Source organism: Trachymyrmex septentrionalis, unplaced genomic scaffold (genome assembly GCF_001594115.1).
Source record: "Trachymyrmex septentrionalis isolate Tsep2-gDNA-1 unplaced genomic scaffold, Tsep1.0 scaffold132, whole genome shotgun sequence".
In the NCBI taxonomy this organism is placed as follows: Eukaryota; Metazoa; Arthropoda; class Insecta; order Hymenoptera; family Formicidae; genus Trachymyrmex; species Trachymyrmex septentrionalis.
The window spans coordinates 571,091-592,549 of NW_017304461.1; the positions used below are offsets into that span (position 1 = coordinate 571,091).

Below are 21,459 nucleotides of genomic sequence, written 5' to 3' on the forward strand. Positions count from 1 at the left end.
ATATATATTTATATTTATATTGATTAATATTTCCTCGTAAACATTTTTCTTATAATTTTTATACAAGTAGTACTCCCAGAACTATTGAAAAAAAGTTTAAACTTCAGGAAAAAAGTCGACTTTTTCCAAATTTTAAGATAATCTTATCTCTTCATTAATATAAATATTTTAATAAGCTGTGTGAAGATAAATTTTTGTCTCCCCTTGAATAAAATCTTGTATACGTCCATGAACAGATTTGCATTTCCGTCCAACCATTGTCTAACTTCACATGCTACAGCACTGTCAAACGTCATCTAACCTGTACAGACATCAAACTGACGACACGACAGGTGAGAGATTCGAAACAAATCAACGTAACTATTTTCTTGTTTAATGAAAACTAACGAAAACAAAAGCATGTTGAAAACAATCGAGTGCAATTGTTGTTTATTATTAATTTAACAACACAGCGGCAGAGAGCGAATCGTGGCGTCACCTGTCAACACGTCGGAACGATGCAGCGTCCTTCTGCCTCCTGCAGCGATACTCCACTCTCTGTTTTGGCGTCGCGTGACTCTACGAGGTGGGATTTAATCGGAAATACGATGACAGAGATTCTACGTTGAGCTATATTTACCGATATCTTATTCCGTTTCCAAGGTTAATTAACGACGAGGAGAACGAGCACCAATCAGTAGAATGAACACTGGGATCTCGGTAGCGGAACACCGATTGAAGATTGAAGTGCGCGAGAGCGTGGAATGATAGAGGAACGAAGACAACAAGCGTGGGAGAGATAAAGAGACATCAAGCAAGGCGGACTAGAGGGAGAGAGAGAGAGTGAGAGCGGAGTAGACTGGAAAGGCGGAAAGGAGACTCGCGAGAGACGCGTCCGTCACGCACCGAGTGTTTGCCTCGGCTAGCCGGAACGAACGCGCCATTTCCCAGGGAGAAAATGAGAACGACGTCCTCGGTAAGCCGATTAACAATGATCGCCTTATCTAATTAATATTGCTCAAGTCGGCCGGGTTAGAGAGAGCTCCCACGAGACCGACCCCCCTCGAGCAATCGTTTGACAGCTACACAATAGCCAAGCTATTTATCGATTTCTTTCGTCGTGGTATCGACCGCAAGACTCATACCCTTGCCTCCGGGGAAGATTTCGACGACTCAACCGCGATCTCGTCGCTCGTTGCCAACCGCGCATCTCTCGCGAATTCGAAACGCCTTGGAGATCGACGGCTTTGAAAACGTCTCTTTTAGGTTATGTTTGTTCCGCGACACTGGCTTTGTTTTAAGCGTTTTAAACCTGAGCTACAAAGTGTTTTTCAACTTCCTGTTTATTTTCTTTTTTTACCTCCTATTCCTTTTTCTTTCTTGTGAACGTTTTAACGACAATCGTGTTTCTTGTCACATGTTTTTTTGTCTTTTTCCAAAGCTTGTCAACTTTTATATCAGGCGACAGAAAACGAAGAAACAGTGGGTGCAAGGATGACATAGTGTAACACAGTGAATCATCATACCCTTGTTTGCCATTAAAGAAATATATTATACTAAGTGCTTTCCACTTAGTGACACAAGTCGATACAAACATCATTCAAACTTTTTTGATATTTATAGAATAACAAAGATAGAACGACATTTACTTTGACTTGTGTTACCAAATGGAAGCACCCATTGTGTCTGGAAAGTACCATGTATTACATTGTGATTGCTTCCCAGCAAGAGAGACACAGTTAATACAGTAAATTATTACTTGTTATTTGTCAATGTTAAACATAAAATGATAAAATGATTATTGTATTACACTGTGTCTTATTAGAAAACACCAAGTATCAGTCTCTTACTGAAAAGCATTAAGTATAAGAACTTTCTTTCTTTTCTTCTTTTTTATATTGGTCTTAATACCTAAACTCGAGGTTGACTTTACTAGTGATACTGTAACATTTTCAATCAATCCACGAAATGTTTGCGTATAAGTGCGCTCGCTAGCATTGTGAGCCTGGAAGACTATTTCCCAAAGCTATTCCCTAGTTTTCTTCTAAAGTATAAGAGTCAAAAAGAGTAAAAAGTGAAAAAGAAACATAAATCAGCGAGCAAAGAGCACATCATAGATTAGGCTAGTTAGATTAGTGTCTCAAGATGTTTTCACTTCTCTCGTGTCAGCTGTAGATTGCTCGAGATAATGCAAGATTTAAACACCGCGAGTTTATCTGATATGAGTCGTCAATCGCACAAGTCTTTTATCCAAACATCTCTTATGTTCAATGTAGATTAACTTTATCTCGATTGAATCCCACAAGTAGAGTACAGGAGTCATAATACTATCATAAAGAATCATCGTGATCTCACTTATGTAAATTAATTTTTAAGTGACAAATAATATCGTGATAACGTCCTTTGATTTCATTATGACTTAATTATGATTCTGTCTTACTTTTCATCTTTCTCTAAAAAATAGGAAAAGATGAAAGAATAAATTAAACCGAGATTAAAGTTAAACTACATTGGTTGAAATGGATATTAACTTAATAGACTATATTATCGTTTTGATGTTTCCTTGTTTCTCCTCTGTCAGTGAAACCATAGGAGGAGGATCCGGCGTAACGCTTGAGAGAGCAGGAAATGTACGTCCCTGAGAGGGAGGAGGTGTCTGAAAGTTGGCTGCATACGTATGACCTGAGCAGTACTATGATTCCCAATGCGAGCACGGCGATGGACGACGAGGAGCATTTCTGCAAGCTTATTTTGTATAAGGAGATCAAGGATTCCAGGTAGGTGATCGCTGCAATCGTGGCAGCACAACCCAGGTAGAACATAAAATCATAATAGTAAGATAATATAAAATAGAACTAATTTTTCAGAATAATCATAATGAGATCATTCGCGATATACTTTTGATAATAATTTTGTAATGAATTCTTTATATGATAGTAATCTTTAAGTGATTTTTTTTTAAGTTAAAAATTCACTTAAAAATCATTATTCTGTAAAGAATTCATCACAAAATCATTATTAAAAATATATTGAATAGAATTATTATGATTTTTCCCAAAATGATTTTTACTAAATATTATCTTAATCTTATGATTTTTATCTGGGGACATTCGATCTAACTGGATAATTTATTCATCGCATTTTGTTCTACAGAGTGCGAATATGGGATATCATCATCCTGGTACCGAATCTATTGTTTCTTCTGTTCATCGCAATGCGATTCAACAGGGCGAGGCTTAAGTTACGTGCAACGAGTAGCCCAATATTTTTAGCATTTTACGGTCTGGTCATTTGTAATGTAGTTATATCAGTAGTGCGCTGCGTCGTGTCGATGACTGTGAACGCGGCGGCGGCGGTCGGTGGCAAGGCCGACAAGGTCCTATGGGTCACAGTGAGGTTTTTTCTACTATCTACCGAGATGAGTGTAGTTATATTTGGTCTAGCGTTCGGTGAGTAGCGTATAAAAAGTCTTTTCGCGAAAAAAGGAAAGAAGGAAACCGCTTAAAAGTTTGAAGCACCTCTAAATTTTGAAAAGAAATTTTAATCAATTTTATTTACTAACATCGTAAATATACGAATGTTTATACTGCTTCAACATAAAATTTTTAATAATGTGTACGTTTAAAAATAACAATTTTTTAATTTTTTATTTTTAATAAAATAATTAAATTTGTAATTATTTTATTAAAAATACATTTTTGTAAAAAAATTTATTTTTGGACAGCGATTTTCAGATCGTCTATGATTTGTTACAATTACTGTAATATAACACATATATCACAGAAAGAATTTACAAGGGTTGAAATCTATGAATGGAAAAGCTATTCAAGATTCTTACTAGTAAATGTAGAATAATCTATTATTTTATTACTATATATTTTATGGATATTTGAAATACTTTTGTGATTTTATTTAAAAATTACAGAGTGCTTCAGACTTTTGAACGGTAGCGTAGCTATTTGCTAACGTGCGAATTATGCTCTCTTAGGTCATTTGGACAGCCGCTCCAGTATTCGTAGAGTATTACTTGCTACATCCTTTATAGCGCTGGCATTTACGATTACTCAAGGAACACTGGAGCTGGTCCTACCAGACGATACATTTCATATTCCCAGCCGCGACTTTTACGTATTCGGTCATGGCGGCATGATGTTTTGGTTTTGCAGTAGCCTCGTTTTCACAACGGTAGGCTTATGCACACGTTGTTTTCTACTAGTAAAAATCGATACATATTACTGAATATATCGATGTGTCACTTTTAGATATATCTCTTTATATTAATACTGCCATGGACACGGTTGCGGGACCGCCTAGCACTTCCTAGTAAGTACCTGTTGTCATAAAGATTATAGTTCCATCGTTGATTATGAGTTTATGATACGCTTTCTATTGTAGCACGGAAAAGTTTTTACGTTTACGCTGGAATACTAGCGACATTGGACTTAGTGCAGTCGATTGGCGCAGGCTTTCTAAACTACACGCAAAATCCAGTGGGATTATGCATCGTAGACTTCACTGCAGCAGTATATTTAACTCTTTTTACCCCTTTGGTTTATCATACATTCCTGTCGGAATTCTTCGGGTAAGTTGTTGTTACTTAGCGATAAGGCAACTTAAGGCTTTTATTAACTTAGTATTACTATCTCTTATGATATCAAAAGCAAGAAAACAGAGTAAAAATTCTTGCAAATTACATTTGAATTCAAATATTTTTCAATAAAATAACATTTATAATCAATAGACTTAATATAAATATAAAATATAAATAGAATATAAAATATTAATAAAATAAGTTTAATGTAAAATATATCGCAAACTAGCTTCTTGTTTAAGGAAGAAATTAAATCTTATTTATTTCTATACATTATTAATTTAACAGTTTGTTACAAGTGTAAACATAATTTATATCATTTTTGTGCTTAATTTTAACTGATATAAGATTTTATTAATTAATGAAAACACACACACAGAAAAGAATTTTTAATATTTTACAGTTTTAGTATTTTGCTTCCATCAATTGTAAATATTATTGTATTGGAACATATTTCCATATTAATGTATGCAAAAATTTTTATTATGTATAGTTTCGCTTTTGATGTCACTATATGAGATAGCAGTGGTGAGTGAACAGAAGATCTTAAACAATTGCACTGTCATGTGTAATTGATACATTTTAGAAATCCTTCTGTTTTAGGGTTTCGCAACCTTCGATAATGTTCTCTTACAAAGCACAAGTGGACGACGCGATGGACGAAGACACTGTGTCATTACCGCACCAACAGAGTTTTTCATCTTTAAAAACCGACAGCGATTACATCTATCAGGTCCATACTCCTTCTATTCACATACCGCTGTATGATTCCCATGCATCAAAATCCTCTAGACCGAGAGCTTCTCTTTATTCCTTAACATCCGCTAAAGATCGCAAAAATAATGACTCAAGTACTTTTGGTTCACCAGTTAAGCCGTATCACTCGACATCCGGTATTAGAAGCTTTGGTAGAGATTCCAGCATAGAAAAAGACGTTTCGGAAGTGGTCGAGTATCCCTTAACCAAATCTACCGCCATTCAAAAAAGCGTCCCGGATCTAAGACTCTCCAGCCCGATCCGAAAAGCCGTTTCTGATACGTACGATGATCCCAGTAGCGTCTCACTTCTTTCGACTGACACCGCTAGTAACTTTTTTTACAAACCAAATACAATTGACAGCAATATTAATTTATTTTCTCAAACGAGGAAAAGTAGCTTAGAGAGTGTATCGTCTAAAACGATCGTAGATCATGTGGCTGCAGTTAAGAATCTTTCGCACGGATACGATAGCTTCTCAGAGATATCTCAGGGTCCAGCATTAGAAAATACGTTACACTCAATTTTGGAGAGCGGGACGCACGAAATCGAAACGGAAGTTCCTAAAAAATCTCGATTAAAGACAACTGACACTGACAATTTAGTCGAAGATGGTACTGCTAGTGCAGATCCGAGACATTTAACGACGCTTATCAGCACTGAGATTTTTAAAACTTACTCAAACGATATATCTCCTGATTCAAACGTCACGCAACAATTACTTCCTAGAACGACTTCCTTTACAACCGGCGCGCACAGAAAGAGTAAGAATGATTCGAAGGAGAGAGAGCCAAGTGGCTTAAGTGATTATTTATTATCTATAACGTCCCCGAAATTTGTGAAACACAAAAGGAGCGAGGCACATCCCAATCCCTCCTCGGATTCAGATTTTTACACGCAAACTGAATCTTTGTAAATAGCTTATTTATATGTACCGCTACAGTCGACTTACTGTGTATGTACATATCGTAGATAGTCTTCCTAAAATTTTACATTAATTTGGTTAATTGTTAATCCTTATATTACAACGAATATGTTGAGATACCATTCAAGAGCTTTATCTAACTGTATATATCTGAGCATGTTTAGAAATATCGTGCAATTAAACGTATTAATGTAGTCACAATGCACTTGGTTTCATTTATTTACACTAACTTCGATCAATCATTCCCTTGAGAACGATATCACTCTGTTGTCTTAGAGATGGAATCTCGTGAACGTTTTCAAATGATATTTCATTACGCGTACACTGTTAGCAATGCTTCAATGTATTATATTATAATAGTTATACACGCGAAACTTGATATTTTATTATTTCAAATGCTTGAATGAATTTTGCAGCTTTGGCTGAATTTTTGCGAGCTTCCGTGTATTGCGCAAAAATATAATCGTTATAGTCTCACAATAGTTTCCCTCCTAAAGCTTCCGTTCTCTTATTGCACTTGTGTGAAATAATATCGGAAGTGAAAAATTATGATAATTTTATTTTGTATAGAAAATAAATTATGACTTCTCATTTCCGAACTAAGAAATATCGAATATCAATTTAACACAAAATATTTAAATAACACATTTAATAGATATATTAAAAATTCACCACAAACTTTAACAAGAATTTCAATAGATCGTTTCCAACATAAATATAAAATGCTTTTTACTGTGTATAATTTCTGATGAAATATCTAAAAAAGTTTAAGATATTTTTTCAAAAATTATAGAATGAGAAATCTTAAGAGTATTTTCACATATATGAAAAATTTTGAGAATAGATATAGACTTTCTCAGTATTTCTGAAAAATGTTCCAATTTGTATAAAAATTCTGAGAAAATTTTTACCAAGGAGTGCAATGAGAAAACAGGACTCTCAATAAATTGATGAACTGATTAATTGATTATGATTAGGAACCTGCCTTGATAAATGCAAAGCGGAATGTTCTTTTTTTTCTTTCCAGAATCACAGTGTTTATGACTCGACCCAGTTTGACACGAACACTACGCCAATCAACCCGCTCTACGCGGCGTCTCTTCAAAGCCCAGATAGTATTACCGGTTATAGTATAGACAGTCAAGAAACACCGAATCCGCCGAATGGTTACCAACAATGAACCGTCGCTCATAATCGATTCGGAGTGTGCTATAAAAACTAGAACGAGCCTGCGTACGAGTTAATTGACGATCAAATTGCAATTTTGCTAAGAGCTTTGTGTGATTTCTACACAAGAACTGTGTTACTTTTCTTCGAAAAAAAAAACATCTCATGCGAGAAAAAGTTCGGGCTCGAAGTGAGATAGCGTGCGATTGTGAATCGAATACGAAAGGATTCTAGTCGCCCTTGGGTATTTTTAGGGCCACGTAATACATTAACGGAGAAAAATACGAATGCTTTCGGTCTCCATGTGATAGTTGGCATCGATGCCCAAATTGTGATTGGAAACGTTGGAAGAAATCTCGCAAAATCTGGAATCTCCAGTTTAGCTTTAGTTTGCTTTACTTAGGACAAATTCTTGAAAGATAATTAGTAATAGCGTATTAATTCACAATAGTTTTGTACTTAAATAGATTTTGAAACGTCAAGTGAATTTTTACTGCACGTAAAAATAGAATATTTTTTTTGGCGATGTTGCGCATTTATCTCAAAAACTAGGTCATTCTAGGATTCGCATATTTCCTCCCAATCGCAGAGATTAATTTACCGCGCTCTCTTCATCCATTTTAATCTGTAACTAAAACATATTAGTGGGATTTTTCCTGATTTTTAATTTGAAATGTTATGCTTTACAATCTTTTATTTCATAGTTTTGAACTTGAAAAAATCTTAAAAAGAATAAGATTAAAAATCTTAGTGGGTCCCAAGGACCCATTTGTTTTATTAACGTCGAAAGAAATATGTTCCTATTACGGATCAAACATATTTTTTATGTAGGTGTAAAATCAGTATATATAGAATAGTAATTAAAAATAAATTCACTTCTAAATGCCTTTGATTAGCGTAGCTAATACATAAATGCGACTTTTAGAATGCCCTATATACACAGTGTTAATCATCATCGCGAAGCATCATCTCTGTCGATAAATACTGTTGTTTTATATTGAGAACTGCAAGGTTGGTGTGCCGGCCGTGGATTCCTAATAAGACGAACAAAACACTTAGATTTAACTTCTGAAACTTGCTTATCGTTTCTCCGTCCTTTTCATCAAAGTGGACGTCGTATCGCCCGAAAGTCCTCATGTTGCGCGCGAAGCGATGCGCAAGCGACAAGCCGGACACTCGCTATTTTCTTACTTTTGCATCGAAAATTATTAGATCGATTAAGGGACAATAGGAGTCATTAAAGTTAAACGTCGCGCGGAGGAAATTTTTAGATGTAAGGAAAAAACTCTTCAAATGCTCCAATAATTACGAAGACTCCATCCATGATGTATATACATGATCTGTAATTCTAGTGTAAAGGATCGTACTATTTATATATCTTAATATATACATATATATAATATATTTATCAATATATTACGTATCTCCGTATCGTAATTAAATTCGTACAACTGTGACAGATCTTAAGATACTAATTGCTCCTGCGCTGCCCGCGTTTTTCGCCTGGACGTTCATCTCGCGCAGGTAAAGAAAAGAGATAGGAGATAAAAAGGAATATAAAATTATAGCATCATAAAAGCGTCCACTATCGTCATTCTCGAAGACGCGTTCATGAGGTTGTAGATTCCTCCGTTTTTCCTAGTGTATTAGAGGGAGGAGGGAATTCAGGAGCGAGCAAAATTAATAGTGATACAACGTAACTTATTTTCTAGCATATAAATTCGTTCGAACTTGTATATACGGTGTGCGTGGAATGATGTTGTACACGATGAATCTCTGTCAATTGCAATTGCTTTTTACCATCTCCGACTATTCGTCATCCTGCACTACTCACGAACGTTACCTACGATCGTTTGACCGTGTGATTTTTTTGTAAGCATCGAGTGCAGTGTATAAGGCAATATATTGTGACCGCGTCATATAGCTATTATATCTAATTTTAAAAAAAAGTAAAATAAACATGAATAACGATCCAGCATATTCAATTTAATTTCTCGATAATCTTATTCTGCCTCCCGATTTTCATCAGGACTAAAATTATGACTAAAAATTAGGTGTGTCCTTATGTACCGTGTGTACCGAAGGATCGTTGACTCGTGTCGCTTTGCACACTGATCGCCGCATTTGACGTCACGAAAAACTTTCTCTTTGCATTAAACTCGGTCAATGGCGTACGTTATTCAACGAGATTCGACGCGAGATTGAGCTCGCGACGTGTCGAGCCTGAAATTGGCAAGTCCAACGTGGTTCAAAGACAAACGTTCAGCAATACAAATAGTTTGATACGTTTGTCCGTGACACGACAATCGTGACAGAAACGCGATATAAAAAAGCGCGAATCGAATAGTAAAGAGTTAATTCTTTATGCAATTAATTGACCGGATCTAAAGCTTGAATTATGCTCTTATCTCGTGCCCTCCTTTCATAGTTTGGATGGTAGGAAAGGATAGAAGTCCCAAATCTTGCGTACTATCGCATCGTCACATGTGAAAGCTCGAAGCACGTCGGGATCTGCAAAGAAAAGACAAAAAAGTAAGATAAATCAGCTGTTTTCTGTCATTTGCGGTAAAAACGTTCGGAAAAGTCAAAGTTAATTAACTTTAAATTTTTGAAGTTAATTTAAGGAGTTAAATTAAAGGATTCCAGTCTGATTTTCTAGATGACAAAATAAAACAGAAATCAAGTATAATAAAATTGCAATCAAGGCTTCGTTTCTTAATTATAAGCTTGATCATAAATGTTTAAATATTTATATTAAAAAATGTCTAAACCACGTGAATGTTTAGAATTATTTATAATTCTAAAATTATTTATAATTAAAAAACGAAGTTTACTTCGAAATTTTATTCTTGATTTTGTAATCCCGAATGTATCAACAGTATACATATATACGATGCAGTCCTCAATTTTGAAATAAAAATCAAATAAAATAAAGAACATGTAATAAAAATATCTTGATACTTTTTATTCTAAATGGAATTCTTTTTAAGTAGTCACTTTGCACTCATTTGAATATTTTTTCTAATCATTTTCACTAACTTCCGTTGATTGATCACAGCTGCTTAAATTTCTGGAATATTTATGTAATTATTTTGATATCCAAACAAAATTATTTTCAGATTTGTATCTAAATTTTTAAATACTTTAACAAAGTTATTCTTTTTATCCAATATTATTTACGACATGACATGACTCTATGTTTGCAGAAAAAATTAAAAAATCCGCTTGAGCGCGCACAAGTTTCATTTGCCTCTCTCTGCGGCGTGGAAGGCTTACAGTTCATTCCGTCCAAATTGTATAGTCGTTAGATCGTCAGGGTCAATTTAAATTTGTTTACTGACTATCAGTGCGCAAGTATTCCCGTAGGGGCCCGCTTAGTATGGCAGCCGGCACCGCCAAACCCATCCGCGGGTAGAGTATGGTGCCATCCGAAGAGAAGACATTGCATACGACCATTCCCAACATATCCCCGGTTGCACGATTGATGATCGGTCCGCCGCTGGTACCGCTCTGGACGCAACAGGTCGTCAGGAGTGCACAGTCCATCGACTTGGAGACTATGCCACCACTGATAGTCGGCCGGATGGACGAGGAGAACGGAAATCCTATGGAAACTATCGGCTCGCCTGCAAGCACACGAAACGCACTTGTTAGCTCGAATTGTCCATCGAGTGTCCAGAATGTGTAGTAATTCAATCCGACGTTGCTGAAATGGGAATGACTCTAGATATTATAAATATAGTTCTCTAGTAACAAAAATGTTATATATTATAATATTTTTAAGAACTAATTGTATTATAAAAATTTCTGAAGAAATATCTTAAACTTAAAAAATTATAGGATGAAAAATTGTAGAAGTCTTAGGATATTTTAGAATTCATAAGTATTGTATAAAGAATTCTAGAAAATATATAGACTTTTTTTTCAGTATTTTTAAAAAGTGATTTAATTCGTATAAAATATCTGACAATCTTTTTAAAAAATTATAATTAATAATTTGAGTATCAACGTAATTCTGTTTATTTTTGCTCGCAAAGCGAGTGCTTTTGAAAATTCTGCGTCACTGTTCATGTAACATGCTCAATAAAGCTCTTATAGAACGTGTGGCAATAGACTTTTATTGCGATCGGGTAAATGGGATGACTTATGTGTCGGTTTCTAAGTTGGAAGAATGAGGCCAAATATCAATTTCACCCTCAACGACGATCAATTGACCCAATTTTTTACAATTATATGTTATTTCTGTTCCGATGGAAGAAGGTCAATGTCCCTGGCGTTGAGGCGCCAGGAAACTGTTTAACACGCTGCTGGATATATCGCTAATTTCCTCCTATTACGAAGAAAGCCACAAGAGTAAGCTTCGATATATTGTCATTCCAAATAATAACAATTTGAACTATTTGAAGCGGTTAAAATTATTGATAGCCAATGCATCGTTTCCGATGCCCGTTGATGAAACAAAAAGGATTTAACAATACGAAATATACTTACCCTTTAAAATTGCAGTATGAGACAACCGTACGGATCTCAGCGAGGGATCCACATCTTGCGAGTCCACCCTCAATACAGCGACGTCATAGGGTTGATTCTCTGGCGTTCTGTACAACAGTTTCGCCCGGATACATGAATTGGCCTTGTCCGGCCTCATTACGATTGATATCTCCCTTTCTGGCGCCTATCAGAGTTCATTTTGACTTAGTTATCATTTTATTGAACATGTTTAACGTTAAAATTCCAATATTAATAATCCGATAAGATATATTGCCATATACTGAATTTATCATGCAGAATAAACTTAATATTTTCATATTGCGTACTATAATATACTGCGTATTTTCTATTTTTCACTTTTATATGGATAATACATATGTCTTTTTAATTAATATTTCTTTATAAGAGATTTTTACCTCCGCGACGACGTGCGAACATGTTAGGAATGTACCAGTGTCCTTATGCACGAGGACGCCCGTACCCCAATTAATTCCACATCTAACGAGCACGACGCCTTTATCTAATGACGCTATGTGAAAAAGAATAACAAAAACATCTTTGCTGATGTAGATAATAAGAGAAAATAACAAATAACAAACCATCTACATTTTCTTGATATGTAATCGGACGACAAGGAAGATTCTTCTTCCGTAAAATATTAAGTACACATGGCACAAGATTAGCGGCGAAAGTGTAATCCACCCATTCCCCGCGACACCAGCTCAATGGCGCTATCACCATGCCGCTGATAATTCTGTGTTTGCTAAAAAAAAAGATAGCTTATAGTGGGACAATTTTAAACAATTTTTACGACAAGATAAGCCATCGATTTTATTATTGCGCGCGATTAGTTACCTTTATTGAAATTTTCTTAAGAGATGACTTAGATTTTTTAATTATTGGAAAATCGTATATATTTTTATATCCAATATATAAAATTTTATATATTTAAAATTATTGGAAAATTTTATATATTTGACTACATTAATATACATTATATATCTATCGAACATTCTGAACGGAGTAATCAGAAATTTCATTCCGGCGTGGCAATCAGAATTCCGATTAGAATGATCTGATTAGAATGCATTTTGTTTATACTTCTTGTTGGTATAATCCAAACATACTTAATCAGTATATTTTCATATAAATGCAAGCAAGTATATGCATACATAAATACATAGAACTCTCTATAAGAGTCATTATAATTACCTGTCCGGCGGAATGATGTAAACGGGACCGCCCTCGCCACCGGGAAACGCATACGCGTCCGTCATGATAACGCAGCCTTCGTCACCGACGACGTTACTGATAACACCGTGCGCAATCGAACCGGCGAATACGGGATTGCCGAAGGGCGTAGACTCGATTATCACGGATGACCCGCGGATAAGATTCCGCGGAACTTGATCCAGCAAACAAGACAGGGCTTGTTCGAGCGACGTTTCTACGACCGATTCGTCGGGATTGTAGATATGGACGAACAGAAAAATCGACCGTAATGATCGAGTGAACTCGGATGACTTGGAGAAGCTCCATGTTTTGAAGAACTCGTCAAAGGTCTTCTTTAAAAGTGGACACTGCCAGGCAGCCACGATCATACCGTGATGTTCCTTTAATGAACTTGATCGGGAATCGCTCCCTAGATCGCGATAGACTCGAAATTTCAACTCGCTCGTGAGTTCTCCTGGTACTGTTATGAGTTCTCCCGGTACCATGTTAGTAATGAAATTCGATACTGCATAAGATTTGTCGATAATCGGGCCCAATACGATACCGTGTGTCAATATCCAATCCGTTGAGATCGAAATACCGGAGCATCCTTGCGGCAACGTCAATGGATCTTTGTCAATCGATGAGTAGAGTAATAGAGCGCTGCTTGGAGTATCCATCCTTCTCAATGCTGTATATAAAAAAAAAGTGGGGGTTTTATGATTTTCGTATGGTTGCAAAAAATTAATATATTTATAACATTAAAGATATATATATATATATTTATATATATAAATAGACTAATATATTTTTTAAGAGCGATATTTTCTTATCTTTCTTTTAGTAGTATACAAAATTAATGCAACATTCTTAATGTAATAACTTTGATTTTTTGCCAAGCTGATTTCGGCGTTAAATTTAATAACTCTAGTGCATTATTTTAAAATTTTATTCAATTTTGATATATTATCTCTATACTGCAAACTCTGCAAATAAAATTTTAGTAGAGATCTCATCGATTTTTATAACTCGTTATCTCATCAAATAAATAAACTTCAATCTTTTTCTGTATATCCGATCAAGACACGGCTGTCGCACCTGTTACAACCTAAGTAACAGCGTGTTTTGTAACACGACAGAAATATTAAGCGATCAAACATGGGGATACTCTCGCAGGGAGCACAGCTGCCTGACATTCGTCGCGCAATTCAACGGTGAAAGGGTTAATTGTGTTAATGTCGCGAGCGCGGCACCGTGAAATCGCGGTGCTAGCTCGATAAAAAGGGTCGACCGATGAAGAGAGGAAAAAGGATAGAAAGGAAGGAAAGAAAAAAAAAAGAGACGTCGTTTATACCGCCGCGTAATCGTGAGTCACCATCGTGCGCGGTGAACCAAAAAGAACGAGATCAGAAGTGGAGGAGCGGTGAAGTCAGGAATGACTTGTACATCTGCATCGTTCACGAGCTAGGAAATCCCTTTGCAAATACCGTATGATTACGGCCACATACTTAAACGATAACGCAAACGTGCTGAAAGAAAAAGCCGGCTCTCTAGGTTCTTATATAGTCTTGAGACTCGAGACTTATTCCCAATCCAAGGTGGAATTTTAAAAATATATCGCTTCTTTTTTGCTGCAACAAACTAAAAAAAAAAAAAAAACAGTTTTCCAGAGAGAAAATGCGTTTGAAGTCATTAAAATTCTATAATATTAATTTTTAAATGTAATTCATTGTGATGATTAATTACAGAAGAACAAAATTATTTCAAGGATGGTTAATAAGGTGCCCAGTATTTTTGGTCAAGATATATAGATATCTGGCTTTAAAGAGTTTAAAGAGAAATATCTGACGATGTCGGGAATTGCGCGGCGTGTTAAACGGCGATGATCTGTCGCACTTTTGTACGACCATTAGCAAAGTGGAGCACGGTGGAGGAAAATCTTTTTCTTCCAGGATAATAAAAAAGTGCTGAAAATAATCGTGACTCATCAACTGAGGTATGTGTGTACGATAAAAAAAAATAGACAAATGCAAAAAAACGTTCGCCACGAGACCATATTGCGTAGAATACGTCATACTTCGGTGAAATCACATGTTTTACATTAAAATAAAAAATTTTGAAACATATAGAAGTTAAAAATAATGGAATATTGTTTAACCTGAGAAATGGTTAAATTGATCCTTTAATATATATTTAACAATGCAATTATTTTACTCGAAACATTCGTGAAGGTGTTCGCGTGTCACTACTTACGGCGATTTTTTCTACTCGCCACTCATTCTACATCAGAATTATACATTATACTGCATTGTTAGATATTAAAAGAGCAATATAGCAATTCCTTGTGTTACGTAAATCAATCCATTTCTGCAATATAATTTTCAAAGTAAACGTCTTAATTAGTATTTAGTAAATACATTTAGCATTTAGTAAATAAATTTAAGTCAATGCATTTTCTTGTATTAAATTGTTTAATTTCACTGTCTTAATCAAATTAACGATAGGAACAGTGACGACCTGTAGAAATGACTATAACCCAAAGTAGGTCTAATTTGACATTATATGAATTAACAGTGCAAGGAGCCTTTTTTGAGTGAGAAGGTGATCCATGTAACATAGAAGCTTGCAGCTCGTTTGCAATGTTGCCGCAATATTACTGAAACATTACAATATTGCTGAAATAATCTGTGCTACGGGGAGGAGGCACTTACCCGTCGCGCCTGTCTGATAACTGACCGGTTCTACTGCGAGCGATGGAGATGCGACGCGGCGCGCCGCCGCTATCCATAATAATTTTCTGCTCGTGACTTAGATCGAATAACGATGGTCTTCCGTACTATTTAAGTCACGCGCTGGCCTCGCCGCTTACGGCGCACGTTCAATTACTGAAACATGGCAGGGATAATCGGATTTCGCAAACGCCGCCGTGGAAATTCTACAAGCCCAGGCCTCGCCTTGCATCGTATGAGCGAACTCCTTCAGCGTACACGCAATTTATGCGATAATTAATAAGTACTCGAGCGTGTGGATCGACCGCCGGATGGCCGCCGGCGGTGGTCATTCGAGTTCGATTTTTCTTCCGCGGGAATCTTAGAAATCCACGTGCGCTTTTAAAGCGCTCTTGTATTTCTGCTTGCGCTTCGTGTAATAATTAAAGATACCACGCGAGAAATCTTATTGGTTATATTTTACCAAACAAATTGCTTGATTAGGTGATTAAACAATACAATATTCATACAAGAAAGAATGATTTTGCTGAAAGATTTAAAATTTTGCTGGATAATCGTGCCAACAATGCAGTAGAAAATTTTGATATTTTAAAAACGAGTTCAAACTATAGATATGAATCTAGAAATAATTTCGTTTCCAAATAGAAATCGGCAATTAATATGGCACCAAGAACGAGGTATCAAAAAAGATGTATCTCATCTTTGCCATAAAGGAACACGTCTATATAAGCATACGACGTGCCAAGGTCGTCGCTGGTTCGGCCCAAGGCCATCCCTGGTGCGATCGTGTCCAGAAAGCACGTAGGTCGCGCTAACTCGACGATCATCGGCATCAAGCCGCTGGTTTTCTTCTCATCGTCGGGGGGGGATCGGCTTCCTTTCGTAGTAAAGGAAAAATCGGACTCTCGTTCGGGATGGGAAATCGCCGGAGTTGGCAAAAGGAAGAAACTACAGCCAAGAGAAGCTGTTGGGGCGTGTCCGGGACTGGTAAGCTGGACTAGTTTTTGCTCGAGTCTTGCACCGGTAGACCGCTTGGCACCTCGGAACGTACGGTGCATCGTGCAGCTCGTTATCGTGCTGGCTGGAACACGATCCATGCCGCCGAGCTCTCGTCGTGGACGCGACTCATTTCTCAGCAGGGACTACATTTTCAAAATAGGAAAATTCGGAAAGATCGATAAAAATCAACAATATTCTCTAATTCAAATTAGAAATTTTTAATCACCCGATCAAATTCTCATATCCAATTATTTCGAATCATGTTAATTTGTCTGTTACTTCTTTTTAATTATTATTTAATTTTGATTAAGACATACGACCGTGGACTAATAAAATCAGGGACAGTACAGTCCTGAAATTTCTTCATAACCTTTACAGAATTAAAAATCCTCTAAATGCAAAAAAAATTAAAAAATTATATATGTCGATATAATTTTTTAATTTTTTTTCCTTTAGTTTAAATTGAGCATCCCACAATTGATTTTTATATCTATACGCGGAAAGAACGCGAATTTTAATGAAAAAATTTAGTTAGATATAGATCTGAAAAAAATTTTATTTGGACCATCAAAAAATTATGATGTAGGACGTGCGAGCTGATTGTTTCAATGTCAAAACTTTTGTAGTTTGTACATTAATTGTAAGCTTAAACATCATACATAATTACAATAAATACTTTAATGGTTCAATAAAATTATTTTCAGATCTGTATGTAAAAAAAAATTTTATTACATATAATCATAACTAAAAATAAAAAGCTACTGTCGATTGAAAATTCAGAAACGAACTATGAACGGGGATATATCTTGGTCGTAGTAGAGTTCATCGCGATTTGAAGATCGTTTTAGACATCGCAAGGATAGTCAGTTATAATAGTCGGTTTGACTGGAGGAAGACATCCGAAGAATGCAGCGGAACAATCGCAAAGCGTAGTAATCTAAAAAGAAATTAATTCAGAGCCTTGATACACAAGGACGAGTATACTAACTTTCGACTTAAGTCTATAAATAGCCGTATATCTCGTCGCCATGATGCGACATCTTGAACGTTTCCTTACAGGGCGAAATCCGCTCTCCATCCCTTTTCGTTTTTCTTTAGAGTATTTGATCGCTCAAGCAGAAATCGCGCTTTCATGTAATCACGATAGCAGTTTCATAATTCAATTAACGATCTCACTCAGTATTGCCGATCGCTTGGGACACGTTTATGACCAGCACGTTTCGACTGGTGCGGCGACGGACGAACGTTCGCGAATAAATATGTACGTTCGTGAGACATCTCAAGCTGAGAAATTGCCAGCATACATTCGTTGGAAAGTTTAAGCAACATTTAATGAATATCTGATCCGACGTGAAAGCGTAGTAATTTACGCAAGGTAATTCCTTGTGTAAAAGAGGTCCACGCTGATACTTCGATAAGAGGAAATAAATTATGATACCAGTTTCAGAGATCTCAATTTTACCGCTGCAAATCTCTCTGTCCAATTGCACTCTAAAGATTCAGTTGGCAGAGGAGTGCCAGCTTAAGTTATACGCCGTCTGTCGTGTCGATTTTATTGATGTATGTATAATAATTTTTTCCTTAAATAATTAAATCAAATGAGTGCAGAAGAGAGTCAGAAAGCAGTGATGCTTGAACGTGTAAATTTTTATAATTTCCAATTTAAACAAACTGCGCGCTGGTTATTATTACTCTTTATCTTTTTAATTCTTAGAACTAGAAAAAGATAAAAAGTATGTTAAATCAAGACTAAACAAACATTAACTAATCAAAATTAACATTAAATCAATTTACATTGAATCGGACTTTTAAATGTAAGTTAAACAGAGATTCAAATTAATGTAAATTGCATTGGTAGAAACAAACATCAAGAGAAAGACAGAGAAAGAGGAAAAAAGACGATTCGTCGCTTTGCCTCTTTGGCACAGAACCTTCAATATCCCTTGTTGTTTTACACACGCGCACAGATCGCATTGTGGACCATGATAATGGGCTATTGTTCCAAAGTAAGTATCGCGCGAATATGGCTCGGCGAAGAATCAAGAAGAGGGCAACGCCGTGGCGACATGTTCGATAAAGTGTTCTTGTATTTTTTTTCCTTTTCGCCGGGTCGTTCTCTCGAGAGTTCACAATCATCGATATACAGTACCGAGATCAAAGACTATTCGTCGTCCCGCCGCTCGATCGACGATCGACAAGTTCGATATCTCTACTGTAATTAATAGTGGTAATTCCATCTTATCGCAAAGAGCATCTTGCGAAAAGCGTCCATGCTGCAGAAAGCTATTTTAAAACACAGAGGATGTTTTGTGTTACCAACGAGGTCAAAGAAATCTATCGGAAATCAGTCAGAATTATTTTTTATCAAAAACTAAGTATGGAGAAGTGCGTATTTCCATTAGCAATACTCCCCCCTTCGATTTCTTTTTTATTCGAGATTTCAATTTTTTCATACATGGCCTATGCAGATAACTCATATAACACAGAAGATTGCAGCAATATTCAGAATGTTACTCTGCAATATTACTGGAACTGAGATGCTGCTGTAATATTGCTGGAGTGATCCACAGTGTTCGAAAGTTTGTAGCAACATTACTGTAACGTTTCGTATCTGCAGTACAATGTTGCAAAAGTATTGCAGAAATATTTTTAACAATATGCTCCTTTACTTCAAAATGACACAATTCGAAAGAGATAATTTTCGAGTTTAATGAATGAGTTAAATAAACATTACATTCTATTATTCAAAAGTAAACTAATTTAACTTCATAGAAAATCATCCATATTGTCAAAACTTAAATTAACAAGTTTTAAAAAAAATTTTTTACAATTCAAAAAGGGAAATTTTTTAAGAATCATGTAACGAAAATGATATTTGATCATGTTAAAAAATACTTTTTTTGCTGATATCATTTGATTGAAAATCAATGATTTTCTCTGTAAAGTTAAACCATAATTTTTTCCTTTTTCTGAAAAACTTAATTTTTTTAATTGTATCATTTTGAAGTGAGAGAACGATAGGAGAATTTGCGTAATGCAAAATTTATCATTCGATGAACTAGTAAAGGGTTAATCAACAATGCTCGATATCAACATTCTCGCGTGATATCAGGTGGCCTTGATTACGTCAGTAGGCGTTGGAACTACGGAATGGCCGAGAACGGGTGCGAGGAGGCCTTCGTCACTCGAACCAGCTGCCAGCTGGTCTCTCTCCAGGTGTTGAAGGGTACCTGCGGTGTGCACGCTCCGGTCGGCGAACGGGGGCCCCACAACGAGATTCGCAGGTGCGAGAGATGAGGATGCAAGCAACTCTCGCTTATCTTACTGAGAAATCGTCCTCGCTCTTGCCGCGGCATCTTAACGAACGGAAAATAAGCGATGGCGAGTCAGCGTCGAAGAAAGGAAGAGAAAGAGAGCAGAGTAGAGAAGTCGAAGAGCCATTTCGAAGTCGCTTCGGGGTGTGGCCGGTCGTTTTTATTCTCCGAGTTGTCTCCCAATTGGGACTTTTTTCTCTGTTAGTATTATCTTTCAATATTTACATATTAATATAAATGAATGCGTATCGCTAAGAAGATAACGCTTTTTATAGAATTATTTAAAATTATCTTTAGAATTTGAGTTGGACAGAATTTATATCTGTGGAGATCTTGAAAAGAGAATGCTGACGATTAGAAGTGAGCGAGTGCGCCACAGAAAGATAAAAAATCCGAAGGAAACTTTTCTGTAGAAAAAAGAAATAGAGGGAAAAAACTTCACTGAGAAAAACGTTCGGATGGTTATACCAAAAAGTACAAACCAAACAATTCTGTAATTGTTATTCTCGAAAGTAATTGAATTCTCGAGACTAGAATGTTTGATAAACTACTTAACTATAGTTTAATTTTTGAAAAGGTTTTGAAAGAAAGGCTTTGTTGAAATATTAAATTTTAGATACAGATTTGACAATAATTGTATTGAACATTTAAAATAATTACGTAGGATGCTCCAGTTGATTTCTAGAATGTCAAAATATTTGCTGCGTCATACTTGAATTTCCTACATAATTATTATCGTGGTCCAACAAAATTATTTTCAGACCTGTGTCTACTTAAAGTTTTAGATAAGCACTTTAGTAAAATCTCCTGTAGTTGAATCTATCGGAATTCCAATGCACCGAGACTTTTTTCCAATGTTTGAAAAGAAAAGAGACACATTCAGAAAAAAAGAAGGATATGGCAAAACAGAGAAATAGAAAAGAAAGGAAGATAGGATGAGGAGAGAAATAGACATAAAGAAAAAAGACAAAGGGAAAGAAAAAAGAGCAGGGAATTAAAAGACGAAGCAAAGCCAATGAAGTGAAAGAGTCGAAGTATGCGTGTACACGCGATGGAGATGTAGAGAAAGGGAGGTAGAGGTGTGCAATTGGAGCGAGAGGGAAGGAGAGAGTAGAACGTAGCTCGAGCTAGTCGCCTAGACAGCGTGGCAGCGGCGGCAGGAATCAAATAAAACGAGAGCTCACTCGGGTATGCGCATGTACGTAATCGCACTGTACAGTGTCTTACATTGCCTGGCAGCAATGGTCTCTCTCTCTCTCTCTCTCTCTCTCTCTCTCTCTCTCTCTCTCTCTCTCT

General features: G+C 36.1%; 3 protein-coding genes across 8 annotated transcripts in view; 1 reads left to right on the forward strand and 2 right to left on the reverse strand.

The window, feature by feature from the left end:
* Nucleotides 1–670, reverse strand: part of LOC108757140 (probable Ufm1-specific protease 1) — a 2,069-nt gene extending 1,399 nt beyond the window's left edge. Inside the window, exon 1 of one of the 2 annotated variants that reach the window (XM_018501545.1) lies at nt 620–670. The gene's annotated coding sequence lies outside the window, so the exon portion shown is untranslated. Of the gene's footprint in view, nt 1–478; nt 554–619 lie in introns of those variants that run through there. The other variant, XM_018501543.1, reaches the window with a different exon arrangement.
* Nucleotides 671–880: 210 nt separating this feature from the next.
* On the forward strand, nt 881–6,578 carry LOC108757138 (transmembrane protein adipocyte-associated 1 homolog). 4 transcript variants are annotated; one of them, XM_018501541.1, is made up of 8 exons: nt 1,904–1,955; nt 2,125–2,126; nt 2,561–2,756; nt 3,133–3,428; nt 3,968–4,164; nt 4,242–4,302; nt 4,375–4,561; nt 5,174–6,578. In XM_018501541.1, exons 3-8 carry the CDS (start codon nt 2,608–2,610, stop codon nt 6,240–6,242), a joined length of 1,959 nt encoding a protein of 652 aa, XP_018357043.1. In that variant the 5' UTR covers nt 1,904–1,955; nt 2,125–2,126; nt 2,561–2,607; the 3' UTR covers nt 6,243–6,578. The 4 variants fall into 4 exon arrangements, with proteins under 4 accessions (XP_018357042.1, XP_018357041.1, XP_018357044.1 ...); XM_018501540.1 differs by lacking the exons at nt 1,904–1,955; nt 2,125–2,126 and adding an exon at nt 881–955; XM_018501539.1 differs by lacking the exons at nt 1,904–1,955; nt 2,125–2,126 and adding an exon at nt 897–955 and having other exon boundaries at nt 2,550–2,756.
* Nucleotides 6,579–8,180: 1,602 nt separating this feature from the next.
* The window catches only part of LOC108757121 (peroxisomal leader peptide-processing protease-like), a 93,338-nt gene continuing 80,059 nt past the window's right edge, over nt 8,181–21,459 (reverse strand). For both annotated transcript variants that reach the window (XM_018501499.1, XM_018501498.1), the window contains exons 2-7: nt 13,122–13,812; nt 12,509–12,672; nt 12,326–12,438; nt 11,910–12,093; nt 10,760–11,044; nt 8,181–9,929 (exon numbers count right to left, since the gene is read on the reverse strand). In XM_018501499.1, coding sequence (XP_018357001.1) covers nt 9,841–9,929; nt 10,760–11,044; nt 11,910–12,093; nt 12,326–12,438; nt 12,509–12,672; nt 13,122–13,801 — 1,515 coding nt within the window. In that variant the 5' untranslated portion in view covers nt 13,802–13,812 and the 3' untranslated portion in view covers nt 8,181–9,840. The remainder of the gene's footprint in view (nt 9,930–10,759; nt 11,045–11,909; nt 12,094–12,325; nt 12,439–12,508; nt 12,673–13,121; nt 13,813–21,459) is intronic.